Source organism: Psammomys obesus, unplaced genomic scaffold (assembly GCF_907164565.1).
Source record: "Psammomys obesus unplaced genomic scaffold, mPsaObe1.curated_primary_1811, whole genome shotgun sequence".
NCBI classification, from domain to species: Eukaryota; Metazoa; Chordata; class Mammalia; order Rodentia; family Muridae; genus Psammomys; species Psammomys obesus.
The window spans coordinates 44,678,575-44,700,233 of NW_026585504.1; the positions used below are offsets into that span (position 1 = coordinate 44,678,575).

Sequence of the window (21,659 nt, forward strand, 5' to 3'; positions counted from 1 at the left end):
TTTAGATTGGTTTTTATGTCAGCTCTCTTGATAGCTACTTCAAAGATAATAGTTTTATGTGAATATAGATGTGTGAATAACAATAGCATATGTGACTATGGACTGAATATATACACATGGTGTGCGTTCAGTTTCTGTCAATATACTTCATAAATGTTAAAATTATTCATTACCAACTGAACTTCTTTGGTTTTTATAGAGGTGGCTATTATGCCATGTAATGTTTAGAAGCAGTGATCATCTAGGAAAGATTTCCAAAACAATGGTACGTTACGAAGACCCACCAGCATACTTACACACAATACAATGAGCTAATGAATGACAGTGAAAAGTAGTCCTGCTTGTGTATTTAGAATGGGTAGCAGTGGTGGCCTCTGTAAACTCAGTCCAAATATCACTTTCTTTATAAAAAAAAAAAATTGGCACTCTCTAAACAGAATAAACCCTGAAAGTCATTTTGTGATGAACACACAGAAACTGCTGAAATAAAAGTGAATTACAAATAACTGAAGCTGTGATAAGTAAAAAGATAATTAGGAAATAAAATTCAAGGTCAAACAAAAATTGCAAAAGAGGAACTCTCTTAGGAGTATGTATATGTGAGGCTTAAACTGCCTTTGGGAAATAAATACACACTGGCTGTTGAAACCATCAGGTCTAAACATTGTGAATTATTAAGTAATCCACCCTTAGATTTACAGAAATAATGAAAACTAGGGTAAACCAGTAGGATTTGTTTAACTCTGAAATAGGGTCAGGATGAAATAAGTCTTTGATAAAGCAGTCTTCAATTTTTCAGATAAGGGCATAAGACTGGATCTTGAAAGTCATATTTCAAAGGAACATTGAAACGAAAGTTACCACAACATTTAATGTTTGTTGTTTTAAGCTAATATCTCTTAGAGTTAATAGAATGGTAATTATGAATTGATGCCACAAAATTGGTACATTTCTTACTGATTAACTGTCCCTCTTCATCAGACATCCATGATTACTAAAAAGCATGACATTATCATGAGAAAACTATGCCTTTACCTAAAACATTTCTTGGGAACAGAAACTATTTTAAAGCAAAGTAGTGATGAGTCTTGATGTGCTGGTCTGCATTAGCAGGGGGAAGGCTCCTCTTACCTGAGGAGTAGGGAGGTAGTATCCCTGCAAGTATTAGCACATGAGTTTGACTCCTGAAATCCAACTTAAAAAGCCACACATTATACTGTGCACTGAGAAAGTTGAAATAAATCCTTGGGCTCAGTGACCAGCCAGCCACTGAGGAGGTCTAGGTCAATGAGAGAGAGAGAGAGAGAGAGAGAGAGAGAGAGAGAGAGAGAGAGAGCTTGTCTCTAAAATGTATGAAGCACAACAGAGAATGGAGAATAATGGAAAGTATGTGGGAAAAGGGTTTCAGGTGTCATGATGAAATTACTGACATACAATTCAATTAAAAAACATCCTCCTATGACATATGGCAGGTATTACTAAGTTATCATAGCTAGTATGTTCAAGAAAGAACTCCTTAATGGGAGCTTCGAAATAGCTCATAAGTTGTTCCCGTTCTCGCGTGATAGATAACATTCATCTCTACATTCAGTTACAGTGCGTCATATGGCCTCTCTGGACACGGTGTGCCCATGAAGTACACAGACATGCATGTACAGGAGCTACATATTCACACACATTGAAAATAAGCAAAAAAACCTGCCAAGTTGCAAGTGAGCTTCAGCCTTGAATCCTTTTCTAGAGATAGCTTCATGGTTTTGAAATTTGTTAAGTGAGATTATCTGCTTACTTGGTTTAAATTTCTGCTAAGTTAAAACAACTTTAAAAGGGGGCTGTTTTTGTTTTTGACTGTAAATTATTTATCTAGTCCTGCCATATATCAAATACAACCATACATGGATTACATCTTTAATTTTTTCAAAAGATTTATTTATGTATACAGTATTTTGTCTGCATGTATGCCTGCAAGCCAGGAGAGGGCACCAGATCTCATTATAGATGGTTGTGAGCCACCATGTGGTTGCTGGGAATTAAACTCATGACCTTTGGAAGAACAGCCAGTGCTCTTAACCTGTGATTACATCTTTAAGCAAGTTGTCAATCTTGATTTTTTGCTACCACCACACACATTCTGGCTTTGTTGAAGGAGAAACTGTGGTAGGAAATATGGCTCCCTTCTGGGTGTGTGTGTGTGTGTGTGTGTGTGTGTGTGTGTGTGTGTGTAGTGCATAAACAGTCTTTCTTATCAGGTAAAAACTTTAGGAAGCATACTTAACAGTGATTTCCTGAACCTATTTTTAGTAATCTATATTTAAAATATTATCAACATATTGTAATATTTCCTGTCACAATTCTACTATCTTCTATACAATCGTAAAATTTGAAGAAATGGAAAGTAATGTTATTCCTCTCATAGATAAATGCCATACTTACACTTATGAGGGAGACTAACTAAAATTTGAATCTTGCTCTCCAGACCTAGAGGATTGAAAATTTACCATTTTATCACAAAAAAAAAATGGAACAGATTTTTTTCCCATAAAATGTACATCTGAATCATATAAATAGTTTAATAAACCATGATGCACAAGACCTGTCTGAGATAATGGCTGTCAGGAGATATGTCCCAATAGTTGTAAGGATTACAGTATTTTTTTTTTTTTTACCTTCCGCCAAATTGAATCTGTTGCATTTTGAAATTATAATTGTTTGCACTAACAATGTAACCCCATGGCATATGCAATTGGCTAAATGACTAATTAGTGCAATTTCAGCTCTACAGATGAGGAGAAGACCCCAGAGTCTGCAACAAGACTAAAAGTCAGAGGGCGACCATTGATAGAAGTTCAATATGTAGTTCTTGGTATTAGTACATGCTATTTGTAAGCAAATTCTCGCAGGTTACCAATCCTTCTAGGCAGGAGAATCAGTCATGGTGTAGGTGTATAAATTCAGTTTCTTTAGTCTCTCATTCAGTTCTATATGCACATTTTCTACAATTAACACGGCTCATATCAAAACCAAACACTTTCTTTTATTCACCTTCAATACTCATCTGCTTACTTATAATAATTTCCTCTTTATTAGATTTTTCCAGGTATTTTTCGAACTTTACCATTGGTTTGGTGTACATCAGCCAAATCATACATTGCAGACTGTATTGAAATTTTAATAACTGAGCAGGATTGTATTTACTACTGATGTACATAACCAGGATTGTTTACAAAAGCACTCAAAATATTTGCTCTTGCTTTGATTTGAACATGAAATAATATTGTTCCTTTGGGAGATATGAATACTAAACAGAATCAGTGCCTTTAAAATCTTCACCTAGAGCCATATTTATAATCAAATATCCATAAGCATACACACACCTGAGGAATTCTGCAACTTACAAAGATAATTTTTAAGGTTCATGTATTTTAACGATGATGAAATATTCAACATGGCATTTTAAAAATATTGAGACAAACCAAGCTCTCCACTCACTGGGAGAGAGAGAGAAAAAAAAATAAAGCAGCATTTTGTAATGAAAATAATGTTTCATAGTACAAAATCACTTACTCTATATTATTTTTACTTAAGACTAAGATACAACTAAGCCAAAAATATAAATATTCGAAGAATTTAACAAAAAATGAAAAAAAAGATTTTTTTAATTTAGTATTTCACAAATTTCATTATTTCATGTAATTTTCCTGAGAATTAACATCTTGAAGTATGGATAAGACCTATTTCCTATTGTATGTTGCACAAGAAAAATATTTTGCTTGCTTTAAATTATGAATTCTCTAATTTACAAATGAACTGAATAAAGAAAATAAGAAATATGCCAGGAGATAATGAAAATATGCTCACGAAGTCAGGAATCATATCTGATAGATATGGTTGTACATAGCATTTTATGAAGGCAGGACTATGAAATAAAGCAGGTACTAGCGCCTTCATAACAGGGTATTTTTGGTAATTTTGACAACTTGAGAAAAGCAACATAGAAAGTACATGTTATCATTGTACTGATAGAAAGTGAAATGAAGCGTAAGGCAGTGTATAAATGATAACCGCACTGGGTGCAGCTTTTGTTCCTTACCTGTCTTCGGTTCCACGGAAAAGTACGGCTGCCCCTGCAGAATGCTGTAGACCACCCGGGCACTGTTGCCATAGGTCGGATCATCGGCATCTGTCGCTGTCACTTGTACCACTGAAGTTCCTAGGTGACAACCAAGAAGGCTCTGGATTAAATTTCCCAAGTACAAGGGCACTGAAGAACTCACAAACTGTTAGAAATTCTAGATTACATTTATTTATTTATTATTTTATGTTTATTTTTATCATGACACATAAAATATCAATCTAATATATTTTCTGTTTAAACCAAAGAAATAAATGTTAATACAAATTATCAACATCGGTGATTATGAAAATATTTAGGTAAAAATACTACAGAATGATGAATAGTAGATTGAAACCAACTCAGAGTGAAATGAGGCTAAAACATTAGGTGTCTTACCCATCTTGCTCAGGTGACAAATTTTTGTTAAGAACATTATCCTTGAGACTCAAAGACTATCTAAAGGGCAGTCTGAGAGGTTACAGCAAGCTGGTGTCCATCTCAGTCATCATCAGGAGTCAGAGAACCTCTGTAGATGTACAGTGGACATTTCGTCCATATAACTGTATATTATATGCTCCCTCTAACTCCTTGATAAGAGTTCTGCTTGTATGTGTTTATACTGTCTCTGATATGTACTCATGGGCTGGCTCTTTGATCAACTCCACCTGAGGGAAGAGCAATCTTACCAGTCCACAGAGGAAGACAATGAAGTCAGTCCTGATAAGAACTGATGACTAGGGTCAGACAGAAGGGGAGAAGGACTTCCCCTATCATTGGACTGGGGGAGGGGCATAGGAGAATAAGAGAGAGGGGGGGGGGATTGGGAGGGAAGGGAGAGGAGCTACAGCTGGGATGCAAAGTAAATAAAGTATAATTAATAAAAATAAAAGTAAAAGTAAAAAATAACAAAATAAAAAACAATTAAACCAAACCTCTTCAAAGCTGAAAAAGCATGACACTGTAAAAATGTCATTCTGTAGTTTGAATACTGCATGTCACAGTGTCTTCATTTTAGACATAGTCACTCATTTTTGACCCTTGGGTTGTTTTCCTTCTGTTTGTTTACTTTGTTCAATTCCAATATGTTAGTTTTTGTTTTATCTTATTATATATTATATTATATTATATTTCCTTAAAAGCCTCTTTTTCCATTTTAATTATTAATTTATTCTTTCATATGTTATATCCACATAGAAGATTCCCTTCCCTCCTTCTACACCCACCTCCTCCACCACCACCCTCTTCTCTTCCCATCCTCTCCATATCCCATCAGAAAAGGACTGGCCTCTCAGGGATATCAACCAAATATGGCATACAGGATGCAATAAGATTAGGTACCTCTTCTCACATTAATGCTGTACAAGGCAACCCAATAGGAGGACAGAAAGGGCAGGGATCCGGGTGAGAGAAGAAGTAGAGAGGAGCTGGGAGGAGAAACTGTATGCAGGAAATATATGAGAAAAAAAATTATTTTGAGTAAAAAGAATACAAAGTGAGAGTATTGATATTATTATTTGATGTGTGTATGCATGTCTATTCATGTAATTTATCTAATGCCTGATGTATAAGGAAAAGCTACCAAATAATGCATTATTTGAATTTTAGTTTGGTTACAATAATTTCCTAAATATGGAACTTTAAATCTATTATCATCTTTGCATGCACATTTCGTAGATTTCTTTCTTAATGTTTTACGTCACTAATGTTTTTTAAAGAATTCCACTCAATTTCTGTACTATGACATCTCTTAATAATTCCATCTCTCCTGTAGTTAGATAGAATTTGTGAAGTTATAGTCACAAAAATGTTTGTAATTTATTTCTTTTTTAGTAAACTTCACTGACTATGCCTCTTAGAACTAATATGGTGAATGGCGTGTACTCCTAAATGAACCTAAAAGTTATATTTTAAATATTTTTGAATGTGATAGATCATATAAATGTTTAGTTTATCAGCAAATTTAAATTATTTAATCGATACATATACAAAAATATTTGCAAACACACATAAAGTTTAGGGTTGTATGTGAGTAAGTGTGTATGTGGGTAGGAGGTTCAGTTGTGTAGACACTAGGGGACAAGGCTGTGTATCACTACCTAGCTTGGTTTTTGAGACAGGGTCTCTCCCTGACCTGGGACTCACTGAGTAGATTAGGCTGAACAGCCAGGAAAACCAGAGTCTCAGTGTCCAGAGCTTCGACTGATTACCAGTGTGCACTAGCAGCTTTTGACCTGGGTCCTGGAATTGAGCTCAAATCCGCATGCATTCATGGGAAGCAATATACTGACTGGGCTTTCTTTCTGGTCTCTGAATGTAAAGCTTCTAGGCTTATCTATGCTCTGTAGCAATGTATAAATTTTCTTTCAGCTTTATCGTTGAGTATAAATAAAATGAAAAATAAAAACTCTAATATTAGAAACTGAATACTTATGGTCTTTACACCATATCAATTGGTGCGATTATAACTATTTTGTAAGAATTAAATACTTTAGTAAGTGATAACACATTGTAAATAAATTTCAGTTCATATTGATATTCGGTATTTAAGGTATGGCATTTTTAATTATTCAAGGGGTTTAAATTAGGGTTTAATTTTCTAAAATGTTTTTTTATCATTGAAAGCAACCAGTTAAACAAATAATTTGCATGTATACATAATATTCATGCTTCTTGATACTCAAGGAGATTCATCTAAAACAAACTAGTGGTACAATGTGTAACCTCAAAAAAACCCAAATTGCATACACCTAATTAGCATATCCAATAATAAATTTAGTACCTCAATGAAAAATACCTGTTAGGTAAAACTATGACATTATATCAAACACAACTGTTTTTAGTAAACATGACTAATTGGAGGAGGAAAAATGCCAGCTTCCCATAGCCCCACAAACCCACCAAATCTTACTGTCACTAAATTGCTGCTGTTATTCTTGTCAGGCAACAGAGGCAGGAAGAACTTTGAAGTTATGACGAACATCCAGAAAAATGGAACATACCTGCTTTGTCACAGACATGCACATACGTGTACTGTCAATGTTGGTTAGAAGGTCCCTGGGCTATAAATTCTGCACAGGTTTGCACAGGCCCTCTGCACAATGCTGTGGTTCCTTTACTTTGGGGTTTTTGTTGAACTCCTAACAGTGGGAAAGGGGGTGTCTCTAACTTTTTGTCTAATTCTGGGATTTTTTTTTTTTTTTTTTTTACTGGGTTGCCTTGTCCAGCCTTGATATAAGGGTATATGGCTAGTACTATTAAATCTTGCTATACCAAATTCCATTGATAGCACTAGGTCTGCTCTTTTATGAAATGAAAGAGCAGTGGATCTGAGGGAGGGTGGGTGACTGGGAGGATTGGACGGAGGGCACCCCGTGGTCTGTATATATTCTATGAGAGAAGAATAAATAAAAATAAAATAAAATAAAATAAGTAATATATTAATGAACTTTCTCCTTCAATAATAAAATCAATAAAGATTACATTTATAGATCCATTGTCCTATTTTACACTCCTTTTTAAAATAATTTATATACATAAACTACATACTGATGAAATATGTATGCTGTTGAAGAAGTACTCTAAAGAATTTATAATATTTGGCATGAAGTAAAATGATGAATTTGCATTTTTTTAATGAAGAAGTAAGGAAAAATGCTTAGAGGGAGCAGCCTTTTTCTTGTTTTCTGTTTCTCTATTGTTTTACTTCTGTGAAAAACAGCTCAGTATTTAATTTACATATGAACAAGCTACAAAAGAATTAGTGGCTGTAGCATTGGATATTCAAGGAAGGTCATGAACCAGCAACCCCTGTGTTGAGCTGGGTAGACCAGCTGCCTTCCGGTAGCAAAAGGAGAAGGTCAGGAGGTGTAACCCTAATAGTCAGAGAAGACTTTGCTGCTCCTAAGTTTGTAGGTTTTCTTTTTGGAGGCCCTAGTTCAATCTGCCGCTAAAGAGAAAAAGAGAGACAGAGAGAGTTTGAAGAATATAAAGAAAAAAAATAATAATAATAAAATAAAAAATAAAAAAACATTAAAAAATAGCTTCTCAGACATTATTGTATTCGTAATTTTAAACAAGAAAATTATTTGGTAGGAAGCAAAATGCAAAAGCCATTTCATAAAGGCAGCGAGAATGGACTAAAAATTTGAGAACGGTATAAAAATGTCAAAATATAAACCAACAAAAAAATAAAGCTTCTCCTAACCTTTCAAAGTAGTAAATGAATATTTGAAGGGGTGACTTTTGTTGACCAGACTGTCAAGAGTTTTCTTTCATTATCACCATTACTACATACAGAACACTATAAACTTTCAAATGCTTATTACAAACCAGCATGCTCTTTACTTACCCACAGGAGACATTTCAGGAACTCCTGCTGTGTATGGGCCATCCAGAAATTTGGGTTCGTTGTCATTGATATCCTGAATTTTGATAACAAATTCTGATTCAGGCTCCACAGGCTTGTTGGTGAGTCTGTCCAGAGCTTGGGCTCTGAGTGTATAATAGGCCTGCTCCTCCCGGTCCAGTCTCTTGGTGGCATGAATATCCCCAGTGTTTTCATCAATAATGAAAATGGAACTTGCCCCTTCGCCTGACAAGATGTATTTGATGGAACCATCTCCTTTATCAACATCAGAGTGAAGCTGGTGAAAAATTCATGTGAGAGGAGATTAACTTACAAGAGAGTCAGCAATATAAGATATGTAAAAGTCACTCTCATGTCAAACAGCTGTATGAGATTTCATTGTTCTTGAAAAGATACTATGAACAAGTCGATTTCACTTCTTTTTGCAAATAGTCTTATATATAAACATACCTCCATCCCATCAGCAAATTTGGAAACTGGTATTATATATATAATATATATATGTACCTTTTTAAAATTTAGTATTCCCATCCAGCTTTTTCCACCTTCTAAGTAGGCAGACTTTGAATATACATACATACATACTTGATTTGATTTTCATGAGGAGATTTTTGTAGAATATTTGTAAATTTAGTTCTGATATAGTAACTAATTTGCATAGAAATGTGTTATATATACATATATATATATATATATATATATATATATATATATATATATACACACACATATGTGATAAGAACTCTATCCTAATTCCCCAGCCGGTCTCCATTCACAGTCCTCTCTGTGATTAACCAGCATGGCTGAATATCCAGTCATTAAATTGTTCAATATTTTAAATTTTGGAGATGAAAACTTATTGCTCTGGAAACGAGGGATTTTAAATCAATACGTGCATGGAACTTCAGCTCAACATTCTCTGAAATACCAAGAACTGCGTTAGATTTGCATGATTAACCCCAGTGTCAGCAGCAGGGCAGCACCTTCTGATTTGCATTTCATATCTGAATCTGTCCCTGCTGTATGTCAGGACATAATGTTGAACAGAGCAAAGTTGGGAAATAAACATTGAAATAATTATGTATTTTCCTGAACATCATAACCTGGAAAACAAGCTACTGAATCCAGCATTTCACCAACCATTCATCAGTCATAACTGCTGTCATCTCGATGTTGGTTAACAACATAAAAACCCAATTTACCAACTACAAAACTTTTCATTGCCTCACAGAACTACATTTGCATTTTTCAAGGTATAAGTTGTTAATAATATAAACTTCCCTCAACTGAAGAATGAATACAGAAATTGTGGTACATTTACACAAAGGAATACTACTCAGCAATTAAAAACAAGGAAATCATGAAATTTGCAGGCAAATGGTGGGACTGAGTGAGGTAACCCAGAAACAGAAGGAAACATATGGTGTACACTCAGTTATAAGTGGATATTAAACATATAATAAAGGATAAACACACTAAAATCCACAGACCTAAAGAAGCTAAACAACAAGAAGGACACTAGGGAAGAAGCTGAAACCTCACTCAGAAGGGCAAACAGGATAGACATCAGAAGTAGGAGAAAACAAGCAACTGGACAGGAGGTTTCCACAGGGGACCTCTGAAAGACTCTACCCATCAGGGTATCAAAGGAGATACTGTGACTCATAGCCAAACTTTGACCAGAGTGCAAGAAACCTTGTGGAAAAGGAGGGAGATAGAAAGACCTGGAGGGGACAGTAACTCCACTAGGAGACCAACAGAGCCCAAAAACCCTCAGCCTAGGGAGTGCTGCAGAGAATGATACTCCAACCAAGGAACAAGCAGGGAGAGGAACTAGACCCCCTGCTCAGAGGAAGCCCATTGGCTGCTCAGTTTCCAAGAAGGACCCCTAGTAAAGGGTACAGGGGCTGTCTCTGACATGAACTCAGTGGCTGGCTCTTTACTCACCTCCCTCTGGGGAATGCAGCCTTGCCAGGCCACAGAGGAAGACATTGCAGCCAGTTTTGATGAGACCGGAATGGCTAGGGTCAGATAGAAGAGGAGGAGGACCCCCTCCCCCACATCAATGGACTAGGGAAGTGTCTTAAGTGGGAAAGCACTTAGGACATTCTGGGCACTGCATTTTCATCTTTCAGTGGTGTGGGGGATAGAGCTGTCTTCTGCCATTCTGCAAGTGGTACTGCTTCACTCTTAGAGCTGTGCTTTAGGTTTTTAAATACCTAATCTGTCCCTTTGTTTCTGAATAAATAGCACAAAATAGTATTCTGACATGAGTGTATATGTGTATATATATATATATATATATATATATATATATATACATATACATATATACACATATATGTGTGTGTACCATATATATGTGTGTGTGTGTATATATATATACACACATATATATGCATAGATAGATGATAGATAGATAGATAGATAGATAGATAGATGATAGATAGATAGATAGATAGATACGTATGTATGAGTGAGGGTTTTCATGTATGCTACCAATCTATGAGAAAAGTGAGCTACTTCATTTTCTCAAATAATTCTGAGAATTACTAATATCTATATTTGTAACATACTTGATAAATATGTAGAAAAGGTGCATATGTCTCCCTCTAATTTAAACGGGAAGAAATACAGGAATTCTTATAGTTGAATGAACTAAACTTTTGTAAGTATCACTTTTTAAATGTTATAAACACAGTATCTCATTCAATATTGATGATTTATTTACTAATCCTATGGACAAACAAAGACATTGGTGCAGGAAATGACTAAGTACATTATATGGCAGAACACAAACTGCTCTCAACAGCAAGAGGATGCTGAAAACTGTCCAGTTTGTGTGAGTGTTACTAAGTCCACACTATTTACAGCTCAATGTTTCCTTTGGGGTAGGAGCTGCTGTTTTGTGTAGGAGAACATGCACAAGCAATTTTGGGGGAAAAAGACAGCTGATCTCTACTTGTCTATTCACCACAGCTGAAGTTCAGGGCTTCAGGGTGGTCTCTTCATGAATTCATTCTGAGACTCATAAAAACAATTCTTTTTTCCTAGTTCATAAGAATAATGAATAGCACATCTAGCAGCCACAATGAAAATACTTTGTTCTGAGACAAAAGCTGATGGGATAAGTTACTGCTACTAAGATCTTAACTCACTTTCCAGCTACTGTCCTGACCCTGCTTTATCCTGATGCTTAAGTGCGGACCCTGAGAAGTACTCCTCGGGCTTCTCATGAAACTGCTGTGGAGATCAGGGACTTCTTGGGACATCATCAGAAATACCAGGCATATAGAGATTGCGTTTCTTGATGAACTTTTACGAAATTTACATCCAGGATTCCTATTTTCAGAGCCAATCAATATGGCTCATTTAACTAATTCCAGTCAACTGATAGCAGTTTTTTTGGCATGGTTGCAGCGTGGCCCTGTCATATGATAGTTACTGTAAAGAGGATGTACATTCAGTCTTGCCTGTAAACTTCAGGATGAGATCTGATGCTACGTTTTGCATTATCATGTTGATTGCTCTCCATGACTGACATCACAAGAATTTAAAGACAGATGATTAACACAATCTCTTTCCCCATTCATTCAAAAATCTCTGTCCTTGTATTCTACCTATCTTCTGACACACATAAACATATGTGATTTCTCCCGGACACAGAGCATTTACCTTCTCCCTACCACTGACAACTTCCTCTTAGCTTGATACCATTTCTGATAATTGCCACACTGAACAACAATTTTTTTTCTTGGAATCTATACTCTCTTCCTGCAAGGTTATTATAAGCTATGTTGGTTAAAAACAATGACCAACTTGGATATTGATTGGCCTTCTCTTTGATTACCTCCCCCTGAGGGAGGAGCAGCCCTACCAGGCCACAGAAGATGACAATGTAGCCATTCCTGATGTGATCTGATAGACTAAGATCAGAAGGAAGAAGAGGAGAACCTCCCCTATCAGTGGACTTGGGGAGGGGCATGCATGAAGAAGGGGGAGGGAAGGTGGGATTGGGAGGGGAGGAGGGAGGGGCTTATGGGGAGATACAAAGTGAATAAAGTGTAACTAATAAAAGTTAAAAAAATAAAAAGTTTAAAAAATAAAAACTAAAAGAATAATTTCATACCAAAAAATGTTTGTTAATAGCAAAAAAAAAATAAATAAAATACAGTAAGGAGCAAGACACGTGAGGACACTGGAATTTGGAGGGAAGTAACAGTAGGTGAATATAACCAAATGCTCTAAAATTTGTATCTTAACAATCTTTGTCCTTCTATCATCTCTTGAAGAGAATTACTCCTCACTTTCTCTACCAAACCTTCTTTGTATTTGTTATATCCCTGCCACATTTCTCTGAACTACACTCTAGTTTTGTACCTTTAAAAATTATTTAGTTTTGATACTATAGTTTAACTACATCATTCCCTTCTTTCCTTTTCTTCCTCTCAAACTGTCCCCTATATCCCTCCTTGCCCTCTTTCAAATTTATAAACTCTTTTATTAATTTTTGTTATGTCTATCCATCTATTTATATATCTATGCATTTGTCTATGTATGTATCTATCTGTTCATCTCCACCAATATGCAAACACAGCCTTCTCAGTTTGTATAAAGTTACATTTTAGTAGGAATTTATTGCAGGATATTTGTTCCCATTGTGATTCCTGAGATTGTGAACTGTAAAGTAACATGTCTTCCTGCCCCCCACCCCGTGGTTCAGCCCTAACATAACCTTTAATTCAAGAACTTTCTGTACACAGGTTTTAGTAACCCTAGGTCAAGAGGCAGAACAATAAACCAACTGACAGAAAGTAAGCAGTAAGAAGGACTCAGAGTTGAAGGATATTTAAGACAGCAGGTATAAGTGGAAGGGCTTTTAGCTCTTTAGCTCTTGAGCTTTAGATGTCTGGCTTTTTGGACTTATTGAGCTAGCAAGCCTTTGTCCTTGGGTTTTTTGGTCTTTCCCTCCTAGGCTGTCATCTGAGCTAGTGAACTTTTTGGGCTTTTTCCAAAGGAATGTGAGCTGAGAAGGGAGGCCAGCTGGGTGTTTTATCTGCCTCTCTGAGCTAGTAGGTTTTACCCCAGCATCTGGCTCCTGCTATTTTAATTAAATATTTTGGTAAAATACAACAGTTGGGATTTTCATTTTTTATCAACAGTTATTAAATATTTTAAGTTTAAAGATTATAGCTTAATATTCTTAAGTTTTACTTAATTTACTATAAATGTTCTCAATCATCCCTTGTTTTAATCCTAACATACATTTAATGCTTTTTTACTGTCTAGACTATTATAATTGTCAAATATTTTCCTCAGATATGTGCTAGTTCTGTTATTCCCTTTGCAATGTGTATGCTGGAGAAGTTGTGGAGAAAGGGGAACCCTCCTCCATTGCTGGAGGGAATATAACCTTGTACAACCACTTTAGAAATCAATCTGATGCTTTCTCAGGCAATTAAGAATAGTGCTACCTCAAAATCCAGCTATACCACTCCTATGCATATATCATAAAGATGCTCAAGTACACAACAAGGGCATTTGCTCAACCATGTTTGTAGCAGCTTTATTCATAAAAGCCAGAACCTGGAAACAACTAGATGTCTTTCAACTGAGGAAAGGATACAGAAATTATAGTACATTTTCACAATGGAATACTACTCAGCAATTAAAAACAAGGAAATTATGAAAGTTGCAGGCAAATAGTGGGAACTAAAAAAGATCATCCTGGAGTGAGCTATCCCAGAAGCAGAAAGACAGACAGACACTTATAATCACTTATAAGTGTACATTAGACATATGATTATAGGACAAACATACTAAAATCTATACTCTGAAAGAAGCTAAACAACAAGGAGGACCCTATGGAAGATCCTTAATCTTCACTCAGAAGGACAAGCAAAATAGACATCAGAAGTAGAAGACAAGGAAGAGGATAGGAGCTTACCACAGAGGGCCTCTTACTAGCCAACAGGTAGATTGAAGCAGATGCTGAGACTGATAGTTAAACATTGGGCAGAGTGCAGGGAATCTTATGGCAGAAGAGGGAGAGAGAAAGACTTGGAGGGGACAGGAGCTCCACAAAGAGAGTAACAGAACAAAAAATCTGGGCTCAGGAGGGTCTTTCAGAGATTGATGGCTCAAGTAAAGTCCGTGCATAGAGAGGACCTAGATACCCTGCTCAGATGTAGCCTATAGACAGTTTAATCTCCATGTGGGTCCCTAGTAAGGGGAGCAGGGACAGTCGCTGAAATGAACTTGGTTGCCTGTACTTTGATCACCTCTCCCTGGCAAGGTGGTCTTCGTAGGCCACAGAGGAAGAGGATCCAGACAGTCCTGATGAGACCTGATAGGCTAGGATCAGATGGATGGGGAAGAGGACCTCTGCTATCAGTGGACTAGGAGAGGGGCATGGGTAGAGAAGAGGTATGGAGGGTGGAATTGAGAGGGAACAAGAGAGGTAGTTACAAGTGGGATACAAGTGAATAAACTGTAATTAATAAAAAATAAAAATAAAAAATGCTGGAATAAAAGAAAAGATACATGCTCCTTTGATCAATCTAGAGTGATTTGTATTATATTTACAAAGTCTACTAAATTAATGTTGTCCCATTGATTTATTTACTGTAGATTACTGGGTTTTAATGTTTAAAATAGTGTATTTTTTATTGTTCCAAGCCACAAATGAAAGGAACTCTTACATTTTTACAGTGTTAACAACACAAGCACAGAGGGTAGATTTTAAACGATAGTTGGCCGAAATGAAGCTGCTGAGATGTACATATTAATCCAGACTTTTTTCTTTTCTCATTATGACTTTTAATAAATATTTTCCATGTGTCAAAAGGCACCTTGTAATTACCAAGCTGTTGAAGAAATATTGAAAAAGGAAACAAGTGTGTGAGTCATTTCTTTCTGGCTGAAGTATTCCTAATTTATAATTATCATGTGGTCCAGGATAATGGGACATAATTTACTTGTGAGGCATCTTTGATTAAGATGTGTGGCTTAAGATGTTTAGTTATTATTTACCATACATAGAGAAGCAAGGAACAGCAACATGATTAAGGAAGTACATTGGTAATGATAGGACTGCCAAGAAAAACTTGTCTTATTTTTAATCCAAACAATAAATAAAAATATTGGGTTACTTTTATTGTATACACAGTCAGAATGAGTTCTTAGTAATCCACTTTTGATCTATGTTCAACCTGGAATCTTGGTTCATTTACTGAAGGGAATGGTGCTACTTCAAGGTCAGCACAAGGAGCCAGAGGTATGGATATTGACTCCAGTTTGCTCTTCATTGTGCTATCTTCACCGTCCCATCCTCAATTTATTCATCTGTTATAGATCCATAGTACACATGATCAATGGACTTGAATCTTGAAGACCAGATAAAATGAACTATTGTCTGTGGATATAGCACTACAAAGCAAAGCTGCCTATCCATGTTTATAAATGTTATACAATGGAACAATAGCATCATCTGTGTTCCTGGGAGAAAACAACCTTTTTTTTTTTTTTTTTTTTTTTTTGACAAATATGTACTGGGGCCTACAATGTGCTTACTCAGACCAAATAGTCATAGCTGCAGCTTTGTCAGGAGGGGAAAGGAGACAACAACTCAGACAGAAAACAGGCTGTTTTTCTCACAGATTTGTTAGTACCCTACAAAACTTCACAAACTCACTGTATATATCACTAGAGAAATCTTCCTGAGTCTAATTTTTCCTGATGAAAACTGGAACAGAGGAATCATCCTCAATTAATGAAAATGTGAACACAGCACGTTACATTCTGTGGTTCTGGGCTCTTGGGGAGGACTGCTCCTTGATCAGTCAGTTAAAAGTTCCAAAATAAACCAGACCACTTAAAAGCAAATTCTGGAAAGAGCTGACCTGTTTTATTTCTGATGAAAACTGTTCATTTTGTCTTTTAAACTCTGTCTAGTTCAGGAGAATAGTTAAACAACAGCATTGGAAGTACTGTTTGAGGCCGGTATGCCTTTTCTTCAGAAGAGGTAAAGAAAAAAAAAATGGAGAAAAAGTGCTTAGTAATTATTATAGTGATATATGCCATAAAATCCGCTACACAAAAATAAGAAACAAAACTTTAGAGGTTGATTTTTAATGTTCATAATTATCATAGCATGCTCTAAAATTATTACAAAGTCATGCTATGCTATCAAGAAGCAGAAAAGAAAGTCAAAATTCTACTATCTATAGCAATACGTGTCTCTTCCTCACAGATCATAGCAAATATCTGGGCCAGTGGGCAGGATTTGACTTGAAAAGTCCTTTTCAGTGCTTCAAGCCAATAATAACCTGATACTTTCTTCCTTGCTCTAACTTCATCTATGGAATTTAGCACAGTGGAGACAGAGGGCAAACAGAGCTCTTCCATCAGACTTTTACCTGGCACTAAGGAAAAAGAATTCACATACATTGAAAAAGGTAATGCCATATGGACCTGCAATATACTTCTTGAAATTTTCCAAATGGTGCCGTTTTGCCTTGTGAATTAGAAAATAGAAATATTAATAAATGATGTCACAAAATAAACCTTTATGATATGAATTCCAGAAAAAAACACAACACTTATATAATTTAAAGGGAAAATATTTGAACAGCTTCAATTCAAATAAAAGGATTAACATGTGCACAATGTGAACTAATATTGTCAGCGACTATAAAAAGACAGTGATGACTACTAAGTTATAAATAACACAGAACTACACAGGTAGAAAGGAATGCAGAACTGGAGAACGTTGCAGAGAAATGCAGTCAGTGCGTGAATTCAATAGTTAAGCTCACCGATTAGTTTTTAGTACACGAGTTTGAAAAGCCTTCCCTTTTCCACAACCAACTGACAACAATCAGACACCATAAAATCACCCAGTCTTCATCTGCTTGTTCAATCCCTTCCATTGCTAGATCCCACTTCCTCATCTTCCATTAACATACGCTTATTCCCAACATGCATTCCCATCAGTCTCCCCAGGTAACTTCCTGCCTCAATGTACATTTCCCAAGGAACCTGACAGCCTGGTTTGTACATTGATACACTCAGCAATAGAGGAAAATCACCTCTTCTGCACACAGGTGCTTGTACCTGTCATTTGTTCTCTTGAGCACACTGCAGAGTTACGATGACACAATTTGGTGAGAAATTTGTAACAGTCGCTGAAGGAAGCACTCTAGCCAAGCAAGCTTGACTGAAGTCATACCCCATGGTGAAATGTTCTACTGGATAGTTCTGCTTTCCACATGCTCAACTGTGTTTATTGTATGAAACTTCAGTGAGAGTGTCTCCTTTTGGTGTTTTCATTCAATAAAGGAAGAAAAATTACACAAGCATGAAAAACCTGCCTAAGTCCTTCATGACTAACAAATCAAAATGTTCAACCATGGCCCAGACTTTATCATTTGTTTGTATCGAACTATTATACATCTAAGATTTGAACCACCGATATAAAAGGAAGAAAGGAAGATATAGTGTCTCTGAGAAAAATATTTCTTTTTTTTTATCATACTCATGATCTCCTTTTGAAAGATAAGGAAAAATAGGTTTGTTAGCTAGATGTCAAAAGGGAAAAACACATTGTCTACAGAATTTTGGCAATAATGTGCTAACACTGTAAAAGAACATTGAAGAATCCCTCAAAATAAATTTCTGAGGTAGCTTTAATTAATTCTAAAACTTCCTAAATAAAACATAAGCCAGGCTTCTAGGACAGAATCTTTTGTGAGACTGGTAAATTTCTCATCCAAAATACAGTCACTGTGAGGATTAATAAGGCCCGCTATGACAGAAGACCTAAAAGGTTTTTCATCTTGTAAGTAACAGCAGTGATCAAATCTTTTCTGAATGTTCTGCTCCCTTCCTGTATGTCTACAGTTACACTGACCTTCACTTCCTGAATTTCTACCATCTTGACTTTAGTGTTTAACATCCTAAGGATAAAATTATTCAGAAACCGTTGTGATGAACTTATCAAAGAAATGAAAATAAGAGAAAAAGACTGGACTATATCGGGCACTTAGAAACCATCAGAAGACAAAGTCAGTAATTAGATTAGTCAATAATTAGATTAAGACATGGTAGGATGTTTTCATGAAGTTATATGACTTTCCTTGAAGAGATGAGTTATTGTTTTTTTGTTTTTCTTTTGTTGTTGTTGTTGTGTTTTTTTTTTTTCTGTTTTTCTGACATCAGGAGAATTCCATTAGTACTAACGAGAAGCAGGGTTTGTGAGGGCCTAGCCTGCAAAACAGTGTACATTCAAGGAAAGGAACAGGATGAGTGAGGGTGAATGACACTGTGGTTTGATTAAGTCTGGGCTTTGCAGAACCATGTTTAACTTTCTAACTGAAGCAATGTTACACAGTTTTGAAATTATAGTAGGTTATCTGGTGATTTTTAACAACCACATTTATTTCCGTGTAGGACACTTTGTTCCTTTATCCCCATGTGTATCAAGTGTAAGAACTGTATTCTATTATCCATAGTTCCAGTCCGTAGAAGTGGGATTCAAGAGGATTAAATCAAACATTTCAGCAATAAGGTATAATCACTTCAGAGATTCAGAATAAATTAAATCAATTTATAATCAGATTTTACCATAAGAAGTGTTAAAAAAAAAAGCTAAGGGGCCACAGTTCTAGTTCTAGTCTCCTATTATTATCTAAAAATGGACAACGTAAGACACAATTACAGTAGAATAATAGTGATAGGTGTGGTCTGTATGCATGTAATTACTACCACATGTATACTGTTGATTCCAGATACTGCAAAGAACACAAAGAAAGGGTTAGTTTTGGTAGGCCATTTTTCCTTAGTTTAAAATGATTTCCAAAAATAAAACGTAGGCATATATACCTATACCAGGAGTCAAAATAAGGAATTTTTAGAACATATTCGAAATCTTTTGTTTTAAAAAAAGTTACATAGATACGTTTGTAAGATTTCACCCTGCAATGTTTCCTTAGCAATGACATGCTACAATAATAACAATGTAACAGCCACAGAGGCGTACTCTGCGCTGGGTCACTGGCACCCGTCTGCTCCAGCAGGACCAGGGTTCTTCTCTGGGACACGCACTACTTGCCAGGCCACATCTCCACCCCATCCTCACTGACCAGCAACCACGTGGGGACAGCAACAACAACCACCTAGGGCTAGTAGTGGACTCCAGGCACCATCTTGGTGGTACATTTCCTGGATCACATTTCCACCTGCATTTTTGGAGACTGACAACCAGAGGGAACAGCAGCCATCAGGGACCAGCAGTGACCATCAGGGAACAACATAAACTGGCACCATCAGGGACCAACAGCATTCAGTGTGCTCCATTTCCTAGTTGCCATCTCTACCTGTAACTCCACAGAGCAGCGGCCTTAAGAGACTGCCAGTTCTCCCTTTATCCTTGGAGGCCTGCTACCACACAGGAAATCCAGAGGACTGATACCATCCTGGACTACCAGTTAAACATATAATCCTAGAGGCAAAATGGCATCAGATACCACCAAGTCTGATAACTCCTGAGACAACCAAATGGTTAGAGGTCAGTAACAAAACAGAAACAACAAAGAACAGGGCTACAAGGCACCAGCAGAACACAGCTACCCTATTTCAGCGGGTCCTGGATTCCCTAATATGCCTTAAGCACAAGAAAACGATTTTAAAGCCTTGAAAGAGGAAAATAAATCCCTTAAAGAAATACAGGAAAAATACAGTGACTTGGGTAAAGGAAATAAACAAAATTGTCCAAGACAAGAAAATGGAAATAGAAGCAATAAAGGAAACAAAATCTGAGGCAATTCTGGAGATGGAAATCCTAGAAAAAAGAACAAAAATCACAGACATAAGTATCACCAACAGAATACAAGACATGAAAGAGAGAATCTCAAGTGTAGAAGATACAATTGAAGAAATCTATATATCAGTGAAAGAAAATGTTAAATGTATAAAGTTCCAATAATGAAATATCCAAGAAATCTAGGAAACTATGAAAAGACCAAACCTAAGAATAATAGGAATAGAAGCAGAAGATTCCCAGTTCCAAGGCCCAGAAAATATTTTAAACATAATCATGGAAGAAAACTTTCCCAACCAAAAGAAAGAGGTGCCTATAAATATAAAAGAAGCTAACTTTATACCAAATAGATTGAACCAGAAACTCCTCCTGCCACACACTAATAAAAAACAGTAAATATACAGAAAAAAGAAAGACTATTAAAAGCTGTACAGGAAAAAGGCCAAGTCACATAGAAAGGCAGACCTAGGATAATTACACCTGAATTCTCAACAGAGACTATAAAAGCAAGAAGGGCAAATATCTTACAGACACTAAGAGAAGGCAGATGTTAGCCCAGCTACTATACCCAGCAACACATTTAATCACCATAGATAGAGAAATAAGCTATTAACAGATAACAAGAAATTTAAAGAATATCTAGCTACAAATCTACCCCCACAGAAGGAAAACTCCAACCCAAAGAAGCCAACTAAACACAAGAAAGCAAAGGAAATAAATAATCCCATACCAGCAAAATAAAACAAAAGAAGAAAACACACCACAGACATATACTCTACGACCACCAACATAGAAACATTAAATAATAATCTTTGGTCATTAATATTACTCAATATTAATGGACTCAGTTCCCTAGTGAAAAGCTACTGACTAACTAAATGGATATAAAAACAGGACCCACCATTTTGCTGCATACAAGAAACACTTGTCAGCAATAAAGATAGGCATTATCTCAGAGCAAAAAGTTAGAAACAAATTTTTAATAAAATTAATCCAAGAAGCAAGCTGGAGTAGCCATTGTAGTATATAATAAAATTGACTTCCAACCAAAATCATTCAGAAGAGATGGGAAGGACACTTCATAGTTGTCAAGGGAAAGATCTACCAACATGACCTCTCAATAATTAACATTTATGCCACAAATGCAAAAGCATACACATTCATAAAGAAAACAAGACTAAACTTAAACCACCCATTGAACCCCACACATTAATAGTGGGAGACATTAACATTACACTATCAATAATGTACAAAGCATGGAGACAGAAAATAAACAGTAAAATAACAACACTAACAGACATCATGAATCAAATGGACCTAACAGATATTTCAACCAAACACAAAAGAATATATTTTCTTCT

At 36.0% G+C, this 21,659-nt stretch overlaps 1 protein-coding gene across 1 annotated transcript in view; it reads right to left on the reverse strand.

Moving 5' to 3' along the window:
* Nucleotides 1-21,659, reverse strand: part of Cdh7 (cadherin 7) — a 140,994-nt gene that overhangs the window by 83,089 nt on the left and 36,246 nt on the right. The window contains exons 2-3 of the mRNA XM_055601229.1: nucleotides 8,463-8,757; nucleotides 4,091-4,210 (exon numbers count right to left, since the gene is read on the reverse strand). Coding sequence (XP_055457204.1) covers nucleotides 4,091-4,210; nucleotides 8,463-8,757 — 415 coding nt within the window. The remainder of the gene's footprint in view (nucleotides 1-4,090; nucleotides 4,211-8,462; nucleotides 8,758-21,659) is intronic.